This window comes from Chiloscyllium plagiosum, unplaced genomic scaffold, assembly GCF_037043375.1.
Source record: "Chiloscyllium plagiosum isolate Xiang-an unplaced genomic scaffold, Cpla_swu_hap1 HiC_scaffold_2, whole genome shotgun sequence".
NCBI lineage: Eukaryota > Metazoa > Chordata > Chondrichthyes > Orectolobiformes > Hemiscylliidae > Chiloscyllium > Chiloscyllium plagiosum.
The window spans coordinates 85,950,933-85,971,326 of NW_028270140.1; the positions used below are offsets into that span (position 1 = coordinate 85,950,933).

Consider the following 20,394-nt stretch of genomic DNA (forward strand, 5'->3'; position numbering starts at 1 on the left):
CTCAGTACACATCACAATAATTCAATTCAATTCAAAGTACTGGGCTAATGGTAAAATTCTTGGCAGTGTAGATGAACAGAGAGATCTCTGTGTCCAGGTGCATAAATCCCTGAAAGTTGCCACCCAAGTTGAAAGGGTTGTTAAGAAGGCATATGGTGTGTTGCCGTTTATTGGTAAGGGTATTGAGTTTCGAAGCCACAAGGTCACGTTTCAGCTGTACTAGACACTGGTAAGGCCGCACGTGGAGCATTGCATACAGTTCTGGTTAACACATTATAGCAAGGATGTGGAAGCTTTGGAAAGGGTACAGAGGAGATTTACTAGGATGTTGCTTGGTATAGAAGGAAGGTCTTATGAGGAAAGGCTGAGGGAACTGAGGCTGTTTTCGTTGGAGAGAAGAAGGTTGAGCAACGACTTAATTGAGACGAATAAGATAATCAGAGGATTAGGGTGGACAGTGAGAGCCTTCTCAGCTGGTGAAGACTAACACAAGGGGACATTGCTTCAAGTTGAGGGGTGCTAGATTTAGTACAGATATCAGGGGTAGTTTCTTTACTCAGAGAGTAGTAGGGACATGCAATGGCCTGCCTGCAACAGTAGTAGACTCGCTGACGTTAAAGGCATTTAAATGGGCATTTAACATACATATGGATAATAATAGAACGATGTAGGTTAGATGGGCATCAGATTAATTTCACAGGTCAGCGCAACATCAAGGGCCAAAGAACAGCTGGTCAGCAAGATTAGCCAAGTACAACACAAACCAAGTGCAAGTTTTTTTTGTGTGGTGGTGTTGGCGGGGGGGGGGGACAAGGGAGGCGTGATAGCAAATCCGGAGGTGCAGTGGTGCACTTTTAATTTGTAACTAGAAAATAAGTGAAACATTTTCTACTTATATCCCTCACACTTGAATGGTCTTATTCCACCTCAGTAACATTGTTTGACCTTTCCCACCTTCATCTCAGCTCATCTGCTGCTGAACCACTCGAGCACATCTTAATGAGCTCTGGGCTTGACTATTCCAAGACTGTCCCAGCTATAATCCATAAATTTGAAGCAAACCAAAATTCCAGCAAATTCTACTCTACATCATCCCACGTTTGCTGATCTACATTGGCTCCTGGTCTTGACTTCAAAATTCGCATTTTCTTCTCCAAATCCCTCTATAGCGTTGCTATATCTTTGAGATCGCTTCCAACACAGCACCTCTGCACTCCTCTAATTTTGGTCTGTTGCGTTTATCCAGTTATAAGTACTCCACCATTGGTTATCATACCTTTTGTTGCCTAGAACCCACAATTTGGAATTCCCTCCCTGCATCTGTGTCTGTCTCGCTTTTCTCCTTTGAGACATTTCTTAAAACCTCTCTTTGAGCAAATCTTTGGTCATCTAACCTAATATCTCCTTACATGACTCGGTGTCACATTTTGTCTTTTAACATTACTGTGAAGAACACATCTTAAGAGGTTTCATTCTGCTGAAGCATCATATGTTGGCACTGTTGTTTTGTAGGTTTGCATTATTAGGTTAGATCAGATAGAAGTGGTAGCCCTTTACTGAAGGACAGTTGAATTTCACAACAATTCAGATGCTTTCATGGGTATTTTTTCCTGCTTCTAGGCAACAAAATCATTTATTTAAATCATTTCATGATTTGTTACGGTTTAAAGTTCACATCTTCTAGATTGTAAATTCAATAACATAATCTCTGGCTGTACTACCATTTGCTGTAATCAAATTCTTACCAGTAACATTTCACTTCAATAGTACCCTCAAGGCAAAGCTGACCTCGTAAAGGTCTTTCAAATGTAAGTTGTCAAAATTCTGACCAATGATTTTCACACTGGACACAGAGGCAGCGTTAGGAAAACATGCTTCCATAGAATTATGCAGCAAAATAAAACCTTTCAGCCCATCATGTCCATTCCAGCTCTTTCAAGGAACTTTCTAATTCATTGCATTCCACTGTACTTTCCCTACCGCCCTTTACTTTTCCATTTACAAATATATCCAATCTCACTTTGAAAGTTGTTACTAATTTTGCCTCAACAGCTAGTTCAACATTCAAGATCATCACCAACTTTATGAAAAATAAAAATCTCATACCTTTATGGTAGTTTGGTAACTGTTTCCTAATTAGAATTGTAATTTATTCTAATTATTGACCTTTTGCCAATGGAAACAGTTTAACTCTGTCTCATCAAAAACAGTGTACTATTTCTCATCCTATATCGAAATGAACAGTTCTGAAGACATATATCACAACAATAAATACTGAAGCACAGTAGTGTTTAGATTAGAATTCAGGAGGAAATTTCCAAAATGATTACCTGAAGTTGGCACCGGTTTGTATATCTCCAAATATTGTTCACCATGTAATACCTGCAATATGTATAAAACGCCCATTACATAATAGTAAAGCCAGAAAGAAATATTTTCACAATCTTCAATTTTATCCACCTTCGGCAAAATAGAAGTTTGCCATTGTCCTAAACATAATACAACTTAGATTTTATTTTACATATGAGCGATTTATTAAAATAATTTGGATAAGCAACACTTTATTACAAATTGTCTGTAAACTCATTTTTAAAAGTAATAGGAAGAACACAGGAATATAAAGAACCAGAGAAGTCCCAAAAGTTTTAAAATACACAATATATTAACAAATATAAAATGATTTCCTTTACCACAAAATAAGCTGCTTCTTTCTTGAATTTACTCTCACCTTTGCCCTATCTGTTCCACATATTCATGTTACCTACTCTTACAGACACAGCATGAATATTTTGGTTCAGTTTCTGTAACCTCAAGGATATTGGTAGTGGGGAATTCAGCAATAACGACATTGAACATCAAGGGGAGATGGTTGAGTTATCTCTTCTTGGAGAGAATCACAGTCTGGCATTCATGTACCTTAAATGATACTTGCCATTTAACAGTCTAAGCCTAGACTTTGTCTGGGTCTTGCTGCACATGAACACCAGTTGCTTTAGTGTCTGATGAGTTGCAAATGGTGCACACATTGCACAAACATCTATACTTCTGAAGCTGGAAAGGTCACTGATAAAGCAAATGAAAATGCTAGTGTCTGGGAACACTACCCTGAGGAACTTACGGGTAATAAAGTCCCCTTAACCAGTTCCACCTATTCCAACAGTGCTCAGTGACATCAGTGAACATGTTGATTGGAAAACCTCTACCCTGAGGAACTTATGCAATTAGGTCCCAGGACTAACTTGATTACTTCATTTGTTCTAGGTACAACGCTAAATAGTGAAGATTTCTCCCTTTTTTGCAATTAATTCTAGTTTTGCTAAGGATCCTTCATGCCATTCTCAGTCAAATAACACCTTGGTGTTAAGGGCGGTCAATCTCACCTTCTCAATGGAAGTAACAGATAAAATTAAAGCTCTTTTGTCCATGTTTGCATTAAGGCTATAATAAGACAGGAAATGCATGGCTCTGGCACAATCCAAACTCCTCAGTCAGCAGATTATTGTTGAGCAAGTGATGTTTAATTGTACAATTGATGGCCTTTTCCGTTTCTTTGCTGATAACCAGGATAGGATATTAATTGGCCGGGTTGGATTTATGCTGTTTTTTGTGGACAGGACATACTCAGGCAATAATCCACATTGCCAGGTAGATATCAGCTCGGCTTAGTTCTAGAGCAAACACCTTCAAGTACATTTGTTGGAATGTTATCATGCCCTTTGTGATATTCAATGAATTCAGCTGTTTCTTATCAGGTGGAGTGAAACTATTGATTGAGGACTTCCACTTGTAATGCTGCCGACCTCAGGAGGAGACTGAAATGGATCATCTACTCAGCTTTTCGAACTGAAGATGGATGCAATGCAGCAAACTGGCCTTTAACATTCAAGTGGCCAGCTCTCTTAACATTCAAAATAGGGATATTTTGAAGGTAAATTTTCCTTTTAACTGCATAACTGTACACCACTCTTTAAATCTGGATATAGAACTGTAAAGCTTACTTCTGATGTTGTTTGTGGAATTATTTATCCATATTTATTGAATGCTGATTGTATTCTTTGGCATTCAAGTTGTCCTTTGTACTTCACCATGTTTCAGTATGGCCAAGGCTGTTCCTGGCATGCTCTTCTGCACTCTTCATTTAAGTAGGATTGGTCACTCAGCTTGGTGGCATTGGTTATGTGCAGGATATGTTGCACCAAGTGATTGCAGATGGCGTTTAAGTATAATTTTGCTTCAGCAGATGGTCCACATGCCCTGTTTTGCATTGAAAGACCTAATCAAAGTTTGAGGAGAAAGTGAGGTCTGCAGATCAGAAAAAGGGCTTCCTGAAGAAGGGCTTATGCCCGAAACGTCGATTCTCCTGTTCCCTGGATGCTGCCTGACCTGCTGCGCTGTTCCAGCAACACATTTTCAGCTCTAATCAAAGTTTGCCCCATCAAGCACAGTGGGCGGCACACACAACACGATGGTCAGTATCCTCAATGTGAACACAAAACCTTGACTCTGCAAGGACTGTGCAGAGGTTAATCCTACTGATACAATCATGGGCAAAGACATTTGCGAAAGATAGACTGGTGAGGCCAAGATCCCTTTTATTAGTTCCCTACCACCTGCTATGATCCACTCTGGCAGCTATCTTTTAGGTCTCCGTCTGAAGTGGCACTACTGAGCCACTCCTGATGACAAATACGACTAGAGGATATTCTGTGCCTATACGCCTTCATGCCTTTTCCAAGCGCTATTCAATATGGAGTACTCCCGATTCATTAGCCAAGGGGCAGTGGAGGTGGTAGGTGGTAATCAAAATGAGGTTTTCTGGTCCATGTTTGACCTGATGAGATTTCATGGAAGTGAAGCCAGTTTTGAGGGCTCTAAAGGCAACTCTCTCTCCCCTGTATATCACAGTGCCACCACGACTGGTGGATCTGTCCAACCAATGGAAAAAAACATGGTGATGGTAATGGAATATTGTCTATAAGGTTTGATTTTCTCACACTTGATTCCATGACTGTATTAGGCTGTTGCCTGATTAGTCTGTGGGACAGTTCTACCGGTTTTGGCACTAGTCCCCAGATAATAATGAAGAGTTTGGAGGGTCAACAGGGTTTTCCATTATCACTTCCATTGCCCAGGTCAACATTAGGTGGTCCATTCAGTTTCCTTCTTTGCTTTTGACTTTGTAGTGATTTTGATGTAATACAGTGGCTTTCGAGGCCATTCCCAGCAATAATTAAGAGTCAAACATACTTTATAGACCAGACAAGATAAAGAGAGCAGATTTTCTTCCCGGCAGGACATTGTTGAACTAAATCAATTTTTTTTTAACAACAATTGACAAACAGCTACATGGATACCACTAGTCTAGCTTTTAATTCCAGATTTTATTGAATTCAATTTTCAGTTCTAACCATGATGAGACTCAAATCTATATCCCCACAGCATTAGCCCTGGATTAATAATCCAGTGACAACCTCCCATCAACTGTAAGGAATATAGGTCTGCTTGTAAATGAGAGCCAATGATGCTAAACATTAAGAAATATGCATCATTGAGTCAATTTATAATGCTTGTGTCAATATTTAGTGCAGTTATACTACCCAATGATGAAAGTAAACTTTGTTAGAATCTTGTAATTTATCTAGAATTTTCATTTCCAATACAAGATAGGAAGTCACAATATTTGGGTCGTGTATTTGCATGGATTGAGGACTGGTTAAGTGCAAAAAAGTTGGGATTAATATTCATAGAATCCCTACAGTGTACAAACAGGCCATTTGGCCCAACAAACCCACACCAATCCTTTGAAGACTATCCCACCCAGTCCCAATGCCCTATCCCTATTACTTTTACATTTCCTCTGACTAATGCTTGAACACTATTGGCAATTTAGCATGGCCAATTCACCGAACCTGCACATTCTTGGACTGTGGGAAGAAACTGGAGCATCTGGGAGAAACCCACGCCAACACAGGGAGTATGTAAAAACTGCACACAGACAGTCGCCAGAGGCTGGGATCAAACTCAGGTCCCTGGCGCTGCGATGCAACAGTGCTAACCACTGAATCACAGTGCCACCCATGTTTTTTTCAGATTGAAATGACTCAACTAATGAAGTATCACAAAGATCAGTCCCAGGGCCTCAATTATTTAGTCATTATATTAATGATGTGGAGGAAGGGCAGAATGCAATGTATCCAAATTTACTCAGGATACAAAAATAGGTGGCGAGCATATTGTAATGAGGACAAAAGAAATCTGCAGTTGGTTTAGTGAGCAAAGGCTTTGCAGGTGGAGTTTAATGTAGGAAAGTGAGAGGAGATAAACTTTGGTTGGAAGAATCAAGGCAGACTATTATTTAAATGGAGAATGAATCTAAACATATGCAGCACAGAGCGATCTGTGAGCCTTGTGCATGAAACACAAAACATTAGCATGCAGGTACAGCAAGTAAATAAGGTGGTTAAAGGATTTTGAACTTCATGGCTCGGGGATTGGAGTTTAAAAACAGGCAAGTCTTGTTACACTGTACAGGTGAGGCAATACCTGAAATACTGTGTAGAGTTCTGGCCCCAAATCTAAGAAATGTGTGTACTAGCATTTGCGGTAGTTCAAAGGAGATTCATAATGATGAAATCCTGGATGAACGGGTTGACTGATCAAGGACGGCTAAGCAGTACAGGTCTTTATTCATTAGAGTTTTGAAGATCAAAGAGTGCTCTTATCGAAACACACAAAATTCTGAGTGGCGTTGGCGTAGTTGGTGCTGAGAAGATGTTTCACTCATAGGGGAACCTTGGACCTAGGACATTCTTACAGATTAAGGGGACACATCTTAAACTAAGATTTGAAGGAATTGTTTCTTCAAGAGGGTAGTGAATGTCTGGTATTTTCTACATTAGAGTTGTGGAGGCTAAATCAATGAACGTTTCTAAAAAGGTAGATATATATTTGAAATATTAGAGAGCTAATAGCTATGCTAAACTGGCAAGAGGACTTGAGCCGTGATCTTGATGAATAGTGGAACAGACTTGAGGAGCTGAATGGTCTACTCCTGCTCTTTTTTCAAAAAGGTTCTTACTGAAAAATCTACATGGTGCATTTCTTAAATATTATAGTCATTTGGGGTGGCACAATGGCTCAGTGGTTCGCACTGCTGCCTCACAGCACCAGAGTCCCAGGTTCGAATCCAGCCTTGGGTGACTGTGTGGAGTTTACACATTCTCCCTGTGTCTGCGTGGGTTTCCTCCGGGTGCTCCGGTTTCCTCCCACAATCCAAAGATGTGCAGGTCAGGTGAATTGGCCATGCTAAATTGCCCATAGTGTTAGGTGCATTAGTCAGAGGGAAATGGGACTGGGTGGGTTACTCTTGGGAGGTTCGGTGTGGACTGGTTGGGCCGAAAGGCCTGTTTCCACGCTGTAGGGAATCTAATCTAATTTACAATTCTGTTCCTGAACCTCATATTTAATATTAAATCTTTCAGATACAATCAGCTAACATTGTGATGTTCATTCTGAAAGACAAAATCCTGGAACATGTCACCCCTAATAACTTTGGTGTAAGAAGGCCCTTAGTGGTTCAAGAAGGCTATCTTCTCAAGAGCAACTAGGAATGGCAACAAATGCTGGTCCAGTCAGCGACACCCATATCTCCTGAAGGAATTTTTTTAAATGGTTATCCTTAGTCTGTGATTGCTCATGCTCTGTTTCCCAACATCTTCAAGATACACATGGGGCTGGATTTTGTCCTTCCTTGTCAACAATTGATTTAAAAGTACAGGGTCTTGTAAGATCAAGCAGGTAGCTTTCTACTACCCATCTGCCTGAAATTTTGCAAAGCCACATTAAGGGCTTACATTCTCTCCCTGCCAGTATTTTATTCACAGCAGGGCAGACCACACCATGCAGGAGGCTTTAGCGGTGAAGCTGGTGTGGGCGCAGTGTGGAAGGTGCCAACCTTGAGGGTTGCATCAGAAGCATTTCCTCTTGCAAAACATCCCAGGCTCTTAAACCCAATTCTCCACATCCCTCCTCACTAAAGGCATGGAGGCTGGCCTAAGGGAAACCACAGACATATCAGAGTCTGGACTCATCTTTGTCAGGACTGGCTATTGAGGTCACCACTCCCATCTGATGCTGCTAGGACTATAGAGATGCTGGTCATCCAACTGGTCAGCAACTCGATAAACAGGATGCTATCGAGACGACCTCAGCACCACATAACATCCAGTCTACCTTATCACTGTAAGATGTACTAAACTATTACACCTCCTAGAATCTGAAAATGTAGCTTCATAATATTACAGGCTATAGTTTAAAGCCCAAAGAGTAGCAGTCTAATTTTTTTATGATCTCGGTCAAAAAAAAATCATGGTTAAATCTCTCTTGGTAATATTAGATGCTCCATTTGCCAGCGGTAAAATTATTCATCAAACAAACCTACCCTCCCTCAGGACATAAACTAGGACTCCTTTTTCAACTAGGTGCTGATTGTTTTAGAAATCTTTATACACTGAAGGTACATTGAACTACCATTTACACCAGCAGGAATTCCATCAGTTCAAGATGAATGTGGAGGAACTAAAGGAAAATTTGTTTTAAAATGTGTTAGTTCATAATTAAGATTCCCAAATGGATGAGCACTGGAGGAATCAGGAATGTTTGTGGCAGAATTTGCACAAATGAATACAAAACTTCTAATTGAGACTATATAAGAAATTGAATTTGGAAACTTGCGAGAAATTACATAAGAGCTTCACAGGTGATATAAATATGAAAATGTATCAGATGCTGTGAAATAATATTTTAATACAATGTTAAATAACAATGCAACATGTTAAAATCAGTTACTCAAGTTGATAACATTATCATACATAAGACTAACTTTGTAATTACACACAAATTTGTGAACAATTTTCAATAAAACAAGTTACACTTGCCTTTGTGAAGTCAATGTTTAGCCCAGGAATTGATGCAAGAGCACCATTCATGAAACCTTGGGCAGGAATTACCCCAAAAGTAGGCAAACAGGAAAATTCTTCATTTCTTTCGAAAAGGAATTTCAAATGGTCTGGATCCTTCGTGGTCATGCCAACTCCCAACGCATACAGAATTGGTTCCAGATTGGTGTATGTATATTCAGTGAAAGGAATTTTTTTACCTACAGCTTCAGCCTACAAGTTAAAAAGACACATGAAATTGAATATTTCATTTTTAAAACATATTAGTTAAGTCATTCAGGAAGCGGGAAAGATTATAGTCTCAAAGTTATTGCTTAAAGGATAATTAGTAATAATTATACTGAGCAGTTCACTGCCTAGAATTGTACACACCCATCCTTTTGAGATGAGGCTGGCAGGTTTGCAGAAGAGGACCGTAATGTGTAATAGCATAAAGAGAGGGCACCATGCCTACCAAACACCTGCCTTGACTGGAATTTTATACAGAGACAAAGTGAGGACTGCAGATGCTCGAGATTAGAGTCAAACAGCATGGTGCTGGAAAAGAACTGCCAGTCAGGCAGCATCCAAGGAGCTGGAGAATGGCCATTTTAAACATAAGCTCTTCATCAGGAATGAGGGCTGAAAGGTAAGTGGGAGGGAGGTAGGGCGGGGGGAGGGGGAGGGAGAGAGACGGTAGCCAATGATGTGATAAGTCGATGAAATTGGGGTTAAAGTTGATAGGTCAGAGAGGAGGGTGGAATGGATAGGTGGGAAGGAAGATGGACAGGCAGGACAGGTCAAGATGGCAGTGCCGAGTTGGAAGGTTGGATCTGGGATAAGGTAGGGAGAGGGAAAATGGTGAAATCCACATTGATCCCTTGCGGTTAGAGGGTTCTAAGGTGAAAGATGAGGCGAACTTCCTCCAGGCATTGGGTGGTAAGAGTTTGGTGATGGAGGAGGCCCAGGACCTGCATGGGTCCTGGGAGGAGTGGGAGGGGGAGTTAAAGTGTCTGGCAACGGAACAGTGGGGTTGTTTCATCCGTGTGTCCCGGAGATATTCTCTGAAGTGTTCCGCAAGTAGGCATCCTGTCTCCCCAGCGTAGAGGAGACCGCATCGGGAGCAACAGATACAGTCGATGATGTATGTGGAGGTGCAGGTAAATTTCTGACGGATGTGGAAGGATCCTTTGGGCCTTGGACAGGAGGTAAGGTGGAAGGGAGGGGGGGGGGGGGGGGGGGGGGGGGGAGGTGTGGGCAAAGGTTTTGCAATTCTTGCGGTGGCAAGGTGCCAGGAGAAGACTGGTCGGCAGTGGGTGCATGGATCTAATAAGGGAATCACGGAGGGAATGATCTTTACGAAATGCAGATGTGGGTTAGGAGGGAAATATATCTCTGTTGTTGGAGTCTGTTTGTAGGTGCCAGAAATGGCAGATGATAATGCGATGTATCTGGAGATTGGTGGGGCGGAAGGTGAGGACGGGTGGGGTGGGAGAATCTGTCCTTGTTGCGGTTGGAAAGGTGGGGTTTGAGGGAGGTGGTGCGGAAAGTGGTCGAGATGTACTGGTGGACATTATCAACCACATGGGAGGGGAAATTACAGTCTTTGAAGAAGGAGGCCATCTGGGACGTTCTGTGGTAGTACTGGTCCTCCTGAGAGCAGATACGGCAGAGGCAGAGAAATTGGGAATAAGCGATAGCGTTTTTACAGGAGGCAGGTTGGGAGCAGGTGTAGTCCAGGTAGCTGTGGGAATCGGTGGGTTTGTAGTAGCTGTCCGTGTTGAGTTGGTCACCAGACTTGGAGATCGAGAGGTCCAGGAAGGGGAGGGAGGTGTTCGATATGATTCAGGTAAACTTAAGGTCGGGCTGGAAGGTGATGAATTGTTTAACCTCCGCGTGGAAGCACAAGGTCGCACTGATACAATCATCGATGTAGTGGAAGAAATAGTGGGGAATGGTGCTGGTGTAGCTGCGGAAGATGGACTGTCCCACGTACTCGAAGAGACAGGCATAACTTGGGCCCATCCGAGTGCCAATGCTACCCCTTTAGTCCGGAGGAAGTGGGAGGATTCAAAGGAGAAATTACTAAGGGTGAGGACCAGTTCAGCGAAACGAGTATCAGTGGAAAGGTACTGGTGTGTTTGACGGGAGAGGAAAAAAATGGAGGGTTTGGAGGCCTTTGTCTTGGCAGATAGATGTGTACAGGAACTGGGTGTCCATGGTGAAGATTAGGCATCGGAGGCCAGGGTAATGGAAGTCATGGAGGAGGTGGAGGGTGTGGCTGGTGTCCTGAACGTAGGTGGGGAGATCCTGAACCAAGAGAGATAGGATGGTGTCAAAGTATGCAGAGTTCAGCTCGGTAGGACAGGAGCAGGTCGACAGGTGCAGTCAGGTTTGTGAATTTTGGGTGGGAGGTAGAACTGGGTGGTGCAGGGTTCCTGGACTATGAGGTTAGAGGCTGTGAGTGGGAGATCCCCTGAGATGATGAGGTTGTGTATGGTCTGGGAGATGATGGTTTGGTGGTGGGAGGTGAGGTCGTGGTCAAGGGGGCAGTACTAGGAGGAGTCTTCGAGTTGGTGACTGGCTTCAGCTGTGCAGAGGTCGGTGTGCCACGCTACCACTGCACCCCTCCTTATCTGCTGGTTTGATTGCAGCTGGAGTGGCAGGAGTGGAGAGAGAGGGAGAGGTTGGAGTGGATGAGGAGGGTGGACAGGTTGAGGCGGTCAATGTCCCGAAGGCAGTTGGAAATAAAGAGATTGAGGACAGGTCACAGGCCAGCACGGGACGTCCAGGTGGATGGCGTATGGTGGAGGTGGGAGAAGGGATCCTCGGAGGGTGGGCAGGAGTCCTGGTAGATAAAGTAAGCCCAGAGGTGAAGGCGGCAGAAGAAGTGTTCAATGCTGCAACACATGTTGAATTCATTGATCCAGGAGTGTAGGGGGATGAAGGTGAGGCCTTTGCTGAGGACTGATCACCAGTTTCCTCATTTCCTCTTCCCCCCACCTTATGCCAGATCCAACCTTCCAACTCTGCACCACCTTCTTGACCTGTCCATCTTCTTTCCTACCTCCTCTCCAAACCATCACCTTCACCCCCAACTTCATCACATTCTCAGCTACCTTCCGTCCAGCTCCACCCCCCTCCTATTTATCTCTCAGCCCCCTTGGGCCACCCCCTCATTCTTGATGAAGCGCCTATGCTCGAAACATCCATTCTCCTGCTCCTTGGATGCTGCCTGAACAACTATGCTTTTCCAGCATGACACTCTTCCACTGGAGTTTTATCAGTGACAGGACAAGTTTAAGGTGGTGTGCGTGAGCATGGGCCTTAATCGAGGCCAAATAACACTATCTTACGGGCATCACCATGCCAGAATCGATATTTTACTATTTCAACTGTGTAGTGTACCTAACACAGAAAAAAATGTAAGTCATTTCAAGATGAAAAGAAACAAACTAGATGTCAAACAAAAGGAAAGTGTATTTGCAAGGGTGATCAAATGCTTGCTCTCATGCAAGCCCTTGAAAGAAGATAAGGGTCTTTAGAGAGGATTTTTTTATTGATTTATTCACTCATGGGATGCGAAAAGCTGTGAGCCAGTCTTCATTGTTCATACCATTATACCTTGAAGCACGGCAGCTTACGTACCTCAGATGCTGCCACTTTGCAAAGTAGGGAGTTCTAGTACAAGATAGAAATTGGTGGAGAAATTCAGCAGGTCCAAACATTCTGAAGGAAGGCTATTGGACCAGAAACATCAACTCTGCTTCCTCTCCTCAGAAGTTGCCAGACCTGCCAAGTTTCTCCAGCAATTTATAGAGTCATAGAGATGTACAGCATGGAAACAGACCCTTCGGTCCAACCTGTCCATGCCGACCAGATATCCCAACCCAATCTAGTCCCACCTGCCAGCACCTGGCCCATATCCCTCCAAACACTTCCTATTCATATAGCCATCCAAATGCCTCTTAAATGTTGCAACTGTACCAGCCTCCACCACTTCCTTTGGCAGCTCATTCCGTACACTTACCAGCCTCTGCGTGAAAAAGATGCCCCTTAGGTCTCTTTTATATCTTTCCCCTCTCACCCTAAACCTATGCCCTCTAGTTCTGGACTCCCCAACCCCAGGGAAAAGACTTTGTCTATTTATCCAATCCATGCCCCTCATAATTTTGTAAACCTCTATAAGGTCACCCCTCAGCCTCTGACACTCCAGGGAAAACAGCCCCAGCCTATTCAGCCGCTCTCAATAGTTCAAATCCTCCAACCGTGGCAACATCCTTGTAAATCTTTTCTGAACACTTTCAAGCTTCACAACATCTTTCCAATAGGAAGGAGACCAGAACTGCACACAATATTCCAACATTGGTTACAATGTCCTGTACAGACACAACATGACCTCCCAACTCCTGTACTCAATACTCTGACCAAGAAAGGAAAGCATACCAAACACCTCCTTCACTATGCTGTCTACCCGCGACTCCACTTTCAAGGAGCTATGAACCTGCACTCCATGGTCTCTTTGTTCAGCAACACTCCCTAGGACCTTACCATTAAGTGTATAAGTCCTGCTAAGATTTGCTTTCCCAAAATGCAGCACCTCGCATTTATCTGAATTAAACTCCATCTGCCACTTCTCAGCCCATTGGCCCATCTGGTCAAGATCATGTTGTAATCTGAGGTAATCCTCTTCACTGTCCACTATACCTCCAATTTTGGTGTCATCTGCAAACTTACTAACTGTACCTCTTATACTTGCATCCAAATCATTTATGTAAATGACAAAAAGTAGAGGACCCAGCACCGAGCCTTGTGGCACTCCACTGGTCACAAGTCTCCAGTCTGAAAAACAACCCTCCACCACAACCCTCTGTCTTCTACCTTTGAGCCAGTTCTGTATCCAAATGGCTAGTTCTTTATTCCATGAGATCTAATCTTGCTAATCAGTCTCCCATGGGAACCTTGTTGAACGCCTTACTGAAGTCCATATAGATCACATCTACTGCTCTGCCCTCATCAATCTTCTTTGTTACTTCTTCAAAAAAACTCAATCAAGTTTGTGAGACATGATTTTCAATGCACAAAGCCATGTTGACTATTCCGAATCAGTCCTTGCCTTTCCAAATACATGTACATCCTGTCCCTCAGGATTCCGTCCAACAACTTGCCCATCACTGAGGTCAGGCTCACTGGTCTATAGTTCCCTGGCTTGTCTTTACCGCCCTTCTTAAACAGTGGCACCAATTTTGCCAACCTCCAGTCTTCCAGCACCTCACCTGTGACTATCGATGATACAAATATCTCAGCAAGAGGCCCAGCAATCACTTCTCTAGCTTCCCACAGAGTTCTCGGTACACCTGATCAGGTCTTGGGGATTTATCCACCTTTAACCGTTTCAAGACATCCAGCACGTCTTCCTCTGTAATATGGGCATTTTGCAAGATGTCACCATCTATTTCCCTACAGTCTATATCTTCCATATCCTTTTCCACAGTAAGTACCAATGTAAAATATTCATTTATTATCTCCCCCATTTTCTGCTGCTCCACACAAAGGCCGCCTTGCTGACCTTTGAGGGGCCCTATTCTCTCCCCAGTTACCCTTTTGTCCTTAATATATTTGTAAAAACCCTTTGGATTCTCCTTAACTCTATTGCCAACACTATCTCATGTCCCCTTTTTGCCCTCCTGATTTCCCTCTTAAGTATACTTCTGATTTTTTTCAGATTTCCAGCATCTGTAGTTCTTTGTTTTATATGAGGTGGTTCAGGATTTTGGCCAAACAGCAATGAAAGAACAGAGACACACATCCAAGTCAGTATAATGCATGACTGGTACAGGAACTTGGAGACGGCAGTGTTCAAGTGCAGCTGCTGCCCATTTCCTTTCGATGGAGGGATTGAATGTTTCAGGTGATGTACGAGCTATCAAATCAAACACATTACTTTGTCCTGAATGATTTCAGAACTGAACTTATCCAGATACATAGAGAGCACTTCGTCAACACAATAAAACTCCATTTTCTGTCGTACAAAGAATCATAAAATTATAGAATCACTCGTGTGGAAGCAGGTCATTCAGTCCATCAAGTCCACACCGACCCTCCAAAATGCATCCTCCCATACCCAGCCCAATACCCTATCCTTGTAACCCCCTATTGACCATGGCTAATCCACATAGCCTGCACATCTTTGAACTGCGGGAGGAAACCAAAACAGCCAGAGGAAAAACACACACACAGAGAATGTGCAAACTCCACACAGTTGCCAGAGTCTGGAATCAAACCCAGGTCCCTTGTGCTGTGAGGCAACAGTGCTAACCACTGAGCCACCACGGGGATTCAGAATGCGCAACACTGTAGAATGCCCAAACTCTGACTTGCTCTTGTAGCATTTGTGCGATTGGCCTAAGTAACATTTCTGATAAATGATGAAACCCTTGCATATTGATGGTAAGAATTCCACAATTATAATGCCAATGATTGTCTCACACATAGGTGGTTGATTATTGGAGGCGCTCATTGCCTGGCACTAATGCTACCTGCACTTACCCACAAGCTTAGATGTTATCCGGATATTGCTAGAGGCAGAAATAAATGGTTCCATTTCAGAGGAATTGTAAAATTTGACTGAACACTGTGCAATTATGATACAATCCCATTTCTAATCTTAGGATAGAGGAATTTCAAAGCATAGGATGTGGATGGTTAGAGGGGAGAATATGCACAAGGCGATAAAATAAAGAATGTTCAATGGAAAGCAAAAGATTATCGAGATGAATGCTACTACAGTTGTGTGCTAGGGAGGAACTTAAATACAAAGAAGAATATTTCAACGATTGAGATGTTGAGGTTGAGCAGAAAATAAAATTTGAGGGAGGAAGACAAAGATGGAAGCTTAACTCATGAGCAGTAAGTAAAATGAGATATTAATGCTGAAATCAGTTTTCACGACAGGATGCAGCAGATAGTCAAAAGATCCAAATGAATAAACTGTCTTGGTTATTTATCAATCTTCAGGAAAGGTCTGATGGACAAACAAAATAAGCTCATATTTACACATTAAATATGTAAAGCTTCTTTAGAATGTCTAAATAGATTACTGAACATGTTACTCTATATGGTAAAATGATATTGGCACATTGTACAACTGTATGAGACCTACTGGATTGATGCCTGAAGTACTTGTTTGTTTTGAGCCACTAGTTGGATTTGCTGACACTCCTCGTCCTGTGTTTAATTTATTCAGTACTTCATAAAGAGTGCTAATTGATTCTGCAATTAAAATACAAAAGTGGAACCAGAATTAAACTCATTGTAACTAACCAATTTAAATTCTCTATGATCAAACGTAAATTTCAACATTTCTTGGAAATTCTCCCCTTTTGAGGGCAGATCAAAACTAGGGTCCATTAATATACAATAGAAACCCAAAGACATGACCAAGATGTAATAAAAGAGTATAATGATAGGGTTAAACGAAAACCGTTGGAAATAGCTCAGATAGGAAATTTCACGTTATAAGGAGTCGTCAAATAAGCAATATCTATAATGTACTTTATTTGTTTATAAGAATTCCATTGGATTGTTTATAAAAAGGGATCAAAGAGAAAACCTGCAGCCAAATAAGAACTGCAGGTCATTCAATCATGCCTTAAAACAATTATGCTTATATGGGCAAAAATAGATGACATACAATTTCATTCATCTTAAAAATATGAACTAAACAAAGCACAATGTAATGATACCCATGTATCTGCAAAGTTTAAAAGTTATCTACAGATATGCATAAATTCAACTGCCCTGTGTTACTTATACCCAAAGAAATTAAAACAAAGATTCAGCAAGTTTTATGAATAAAGTGATCATTACAATCTGATAGTGTGCATTCATATAAAACATTGAGTTAAGAAGAGATTTGAATTAGGATAAGATGCATTGGCTAGACAAATGAGCTACCTGCTTCAGAGCTACCTCCCCAATGCAGCAACTGCTAGCACGAGTTCCTTCCAATCAGCAGAAGGAACGAATGGCATACCTAAAGCAGTAATGTTCAGCTGCACTGATACCAAAGAGACAATCACAAGACCAGCATTAATGTCAGATTGATTTGTATATTTTTTGATTTACCATCAATGCTCCGCCATATTAACTGAGCCCATACTGAAATTTCTTTATAACAGTCAAGACACGACTGAAGAAAATGTTATACAGCTATCTTGGTCATGTAATATTAACTGTTCTATATTAAATAGAATTTCAACATAAAACAAAGATTACCATAGAAACATAGTAATTAGGAGCAGGAGTAGGCCATTCAGCCCTTCAAGCCTACTCCACCATTCATTATGATCATGGCTTATCATCCATCTCAATAGCCTGTTCCTGCTTTTCCCCCTATCCTTTGATTCATTGAGCCCCAAGTGATATATCCAATTCCTTCTTGAAATTGTACAATGTTTTAGTGTTAATTGCTTTCTTTGGGAAATTCCCACTCTCTGGGTGAAGAAATTTCTCATCTCTGTCCTAAATGGTTTACGCCATATCCTTTCACTGTAAATCCTGGTTCTGCACACCCCACCATTAGGAACATCCTTCCTGTGTCTACCCTATCTAATCCCATGAGAAACCTATAAAATCTGAGATCTCCCCTCATTCTTCTTGATGCCGGCAAATATAATTTGAATCAATTCAACATCTCCTCACACATCAGAACTAATTTCCTAGTAATTAGTCTGATAAACCTTCACGACATTCTCGTTATAGCAAGAACACACTTCCTCAGATAAGGTGACAAAAACCCTACACTATTCCAGATGTGCCCTTACCAAGGCCCTGTACATCTGCAGCAAGACATCCCCACATTTGTATTTGAGCCTTCTCACTGTGAAGACCAACATAACATTTGCCTTTTCTACTGCTTGTTGCACCTGCATGCTTACTTTCAGCGACTGGTGTAGAAGGATTTGCAGATCTTACGGCACATTGCTCCCTCACAATTTATAACCATTTAGATAACAATCTGCATTCCTGTTTTTACTACCAAAGTGGATTCCCTCACGTTTATCCACATGATACTGCATCAGTTATGCATTTGTCCATTTATTCAGCCTGTTTAAATCACACTGCATCATCTCTGCATCGTTCTCTCAGTTCACCTTTCCACCCAGCCTTATGTCATCTGTAAATTTGGAGTTATTACATTTCCATCATCCAACTATTATTAACATATATTGCGAATAGCTGGGGTCTTAGCACTGATCTCTGTGGTACCCCACTAGTAACTATCTGACATTCTGAAAAAAGATCTATTTATTCCTACTATTTGTTTCTGGTCTATCAACTATCCTAACTACTTTCAATCCTACGTGCTTTAATATTACACATCATTGTGTGGCATTTTGTTGGAAGCTTTCTGAAAGTCCAAATAAACCACATCCACCGGCTCCCAGTGAATGTGATGATTTTTACACTACTTTTGGATAGCCTCTCCCGTAAACCTTTCAGCTTGCTCCCAAGAGAGTTAGCATGTATAAATCCAGCCAGTGAGCTGCTCAATACACCTAGAGAACTTCCTTTCCTCTGAAGGATCACATTGAGACTGCAGCTTTTCCCATTTTCCAATGGGATTTTATCCTGAATTGAGCAGCTCTGTTTGACCCTTCTCCAAAAGTAATTGTCTTTTTTCTCCCCCCACTAAATTCCACCTCCCACCCTATGTGGTGGTGGGCTCTCAACCGATTCTGACGCATTAGCCATATTTCTATTCCCACCACATCCCTCCCACCAATGATCAGCATAAGCTTCCTCTTCTTCGCACTACCCACCCCACTAGTCTCTGTATTCAGATCACCCTCCTGCATTCTACCACCCGAGTGTGATGTAACTGTTAAATAAATTTCCTCTTCTCTCCTCTTAACCTTTTGAAAGTACTGTTCCTTGGTGACACTCTGGTCGACTCTTCAATCACCCCCAACATTACCTGCCCTTCACATAGCTTCTTTCGATGCAGGTGCAGCAAGCAGTAGAAAAGGAAAATGGTATGTTGGCCTCCATACTGAGAGGACTCAAATACAAATGTGCAGATGTCTTGCTGCAGATGAACACAAGTTAGCAGTTCCTCCATCCTCATTGTCCAAGGATCTAAAAGCTGCTCCCAGGTGAAGCAAAGATTTTAGCGGACTTCTTTCAATTTCTAAACTGATTATGCAGCCTTCATTACATTGGAGAGACCAGACCAAGATTCCTTCACAGTAGAAGGCACAAAAAGCATTTGAGAAACAGTTAAGCAATAAAAACGAAAAACAGAGGCAGGAACTTAAATCAATAACTGGGAAAAAAAACTAGGAAAACCAGTAGGACTAATTCAGAAAAATGCCCTGAACTGATGGCCTCTATTTTCATCTCATGAACATCTCAAAATTGGACAAACCTACAAAATTCTAAAGGGAGAGACAGGATCAATGCAGGTTAAATGTTTCCCCTGACTGAGGAGTTTAAAATCAACTGGAACAATTCGATAAAAATGAGGTGCCATTAGGTCCAAGATGAGGAAAAATTATTTTACACAGTGGTTCTGATCCACTGAATTCACCAATACACTGAGGGCATTGGAGAGTCAGGGAGTTTCAGGGGAATGGCAGGACATGGTTGGCACAGCCACTGGTGAGTCAGAGGTTCAGTTTAACAGTTACTCAGGATTTAGACCTGGTTTTTAATTCCTCTAACCTTTCCTGGACATCTATTAAGCTTAAGTGAGTCAGTAGCACCAAGGTTCTCCATACTTAGAGAGGTTTCTTGAACACTTACATATGCAGGGGAATTACCCACTGGAATTCTGAATTTCTCAAATAATTCCCTCGGAGTCAGCTGCAATTCAGGGAAATCTGCATGGTTCTGATATGCAACCCCAGTCTATGCTGCTGAAACAATTATCTAGTGATTGGAATATTTGGGCTAAGGTCAGTATAACTGGGCCATTTTCAGGTTCGTAAACTAAATCTTGGATAACTGCAAGGATTAGAGTGGGATCTCAGCAATGAATAATCTATATTAAGTCAGTGAAGGGATAGAGTATATTTGTTGATGAAAGGAAGATGGATAGAAAAACAAGTTATAAGAAAGGGCATAAGAAATATAGGTAGGTTCAGTGAGTGGGCAAAAATTGACAGAGTAGAATGTGAGAAAATTAGATATTGCTTACTTCAATGAAAAGAATAAAACAGCAGATCAAGGTGTCCTTTGTATGTGAATCACAAGAAGTTAACATATAGCAATTAATTAAGAAGGCAAACAAAATGTTAGTTTTTATTGTAAGAGAGATGGAGTACAATTGCAGGGACATCTTGCTACAGCTCGGCAGGTCATTGGCAAAACCTAGAATGCTGTGCGCAATTTTAGGCTTTTTACTTAAGGAATGATAAACTTGCATTGACAGCAGCTCAAAGAAGGCTCACTTGGC

The 20,394-nt window shown here is 41.8% G+C and overlaps 1 protein-coding gene across 1 annotated transcript in view; it reads right to left on the reverse strand.

Moving 5' to 3' along the window:
* The window catches only part of hsd17b4 (hydroxysteroid (17-beta) dehydrogenase 4), a 149,906-nt gene that overhangs the window by 78,826 nt on the left and 50,686 nt on the right, over positions 1–20,394 (reverse strand). Inside the window, exons 12-14 of the mRNA XM_043711513.2 lie at positions 16,099–16,208; positions 8,937–9,170; positions 2,331–2,382 (exon numbers count right to left, since the gene is read on the reverse strand). Of these exons, the coding sequence (XP_043567448.2) occupies positions 2,331–2,382; positions 8,937–9,170; positions 16,099–16,208 (396 nt within the window). The remainder of the gene's footprint in view (positions 1–2,330; positions 2,383–8,936; positions 9,171–16,098; positions 16,209–20,394) is intronic.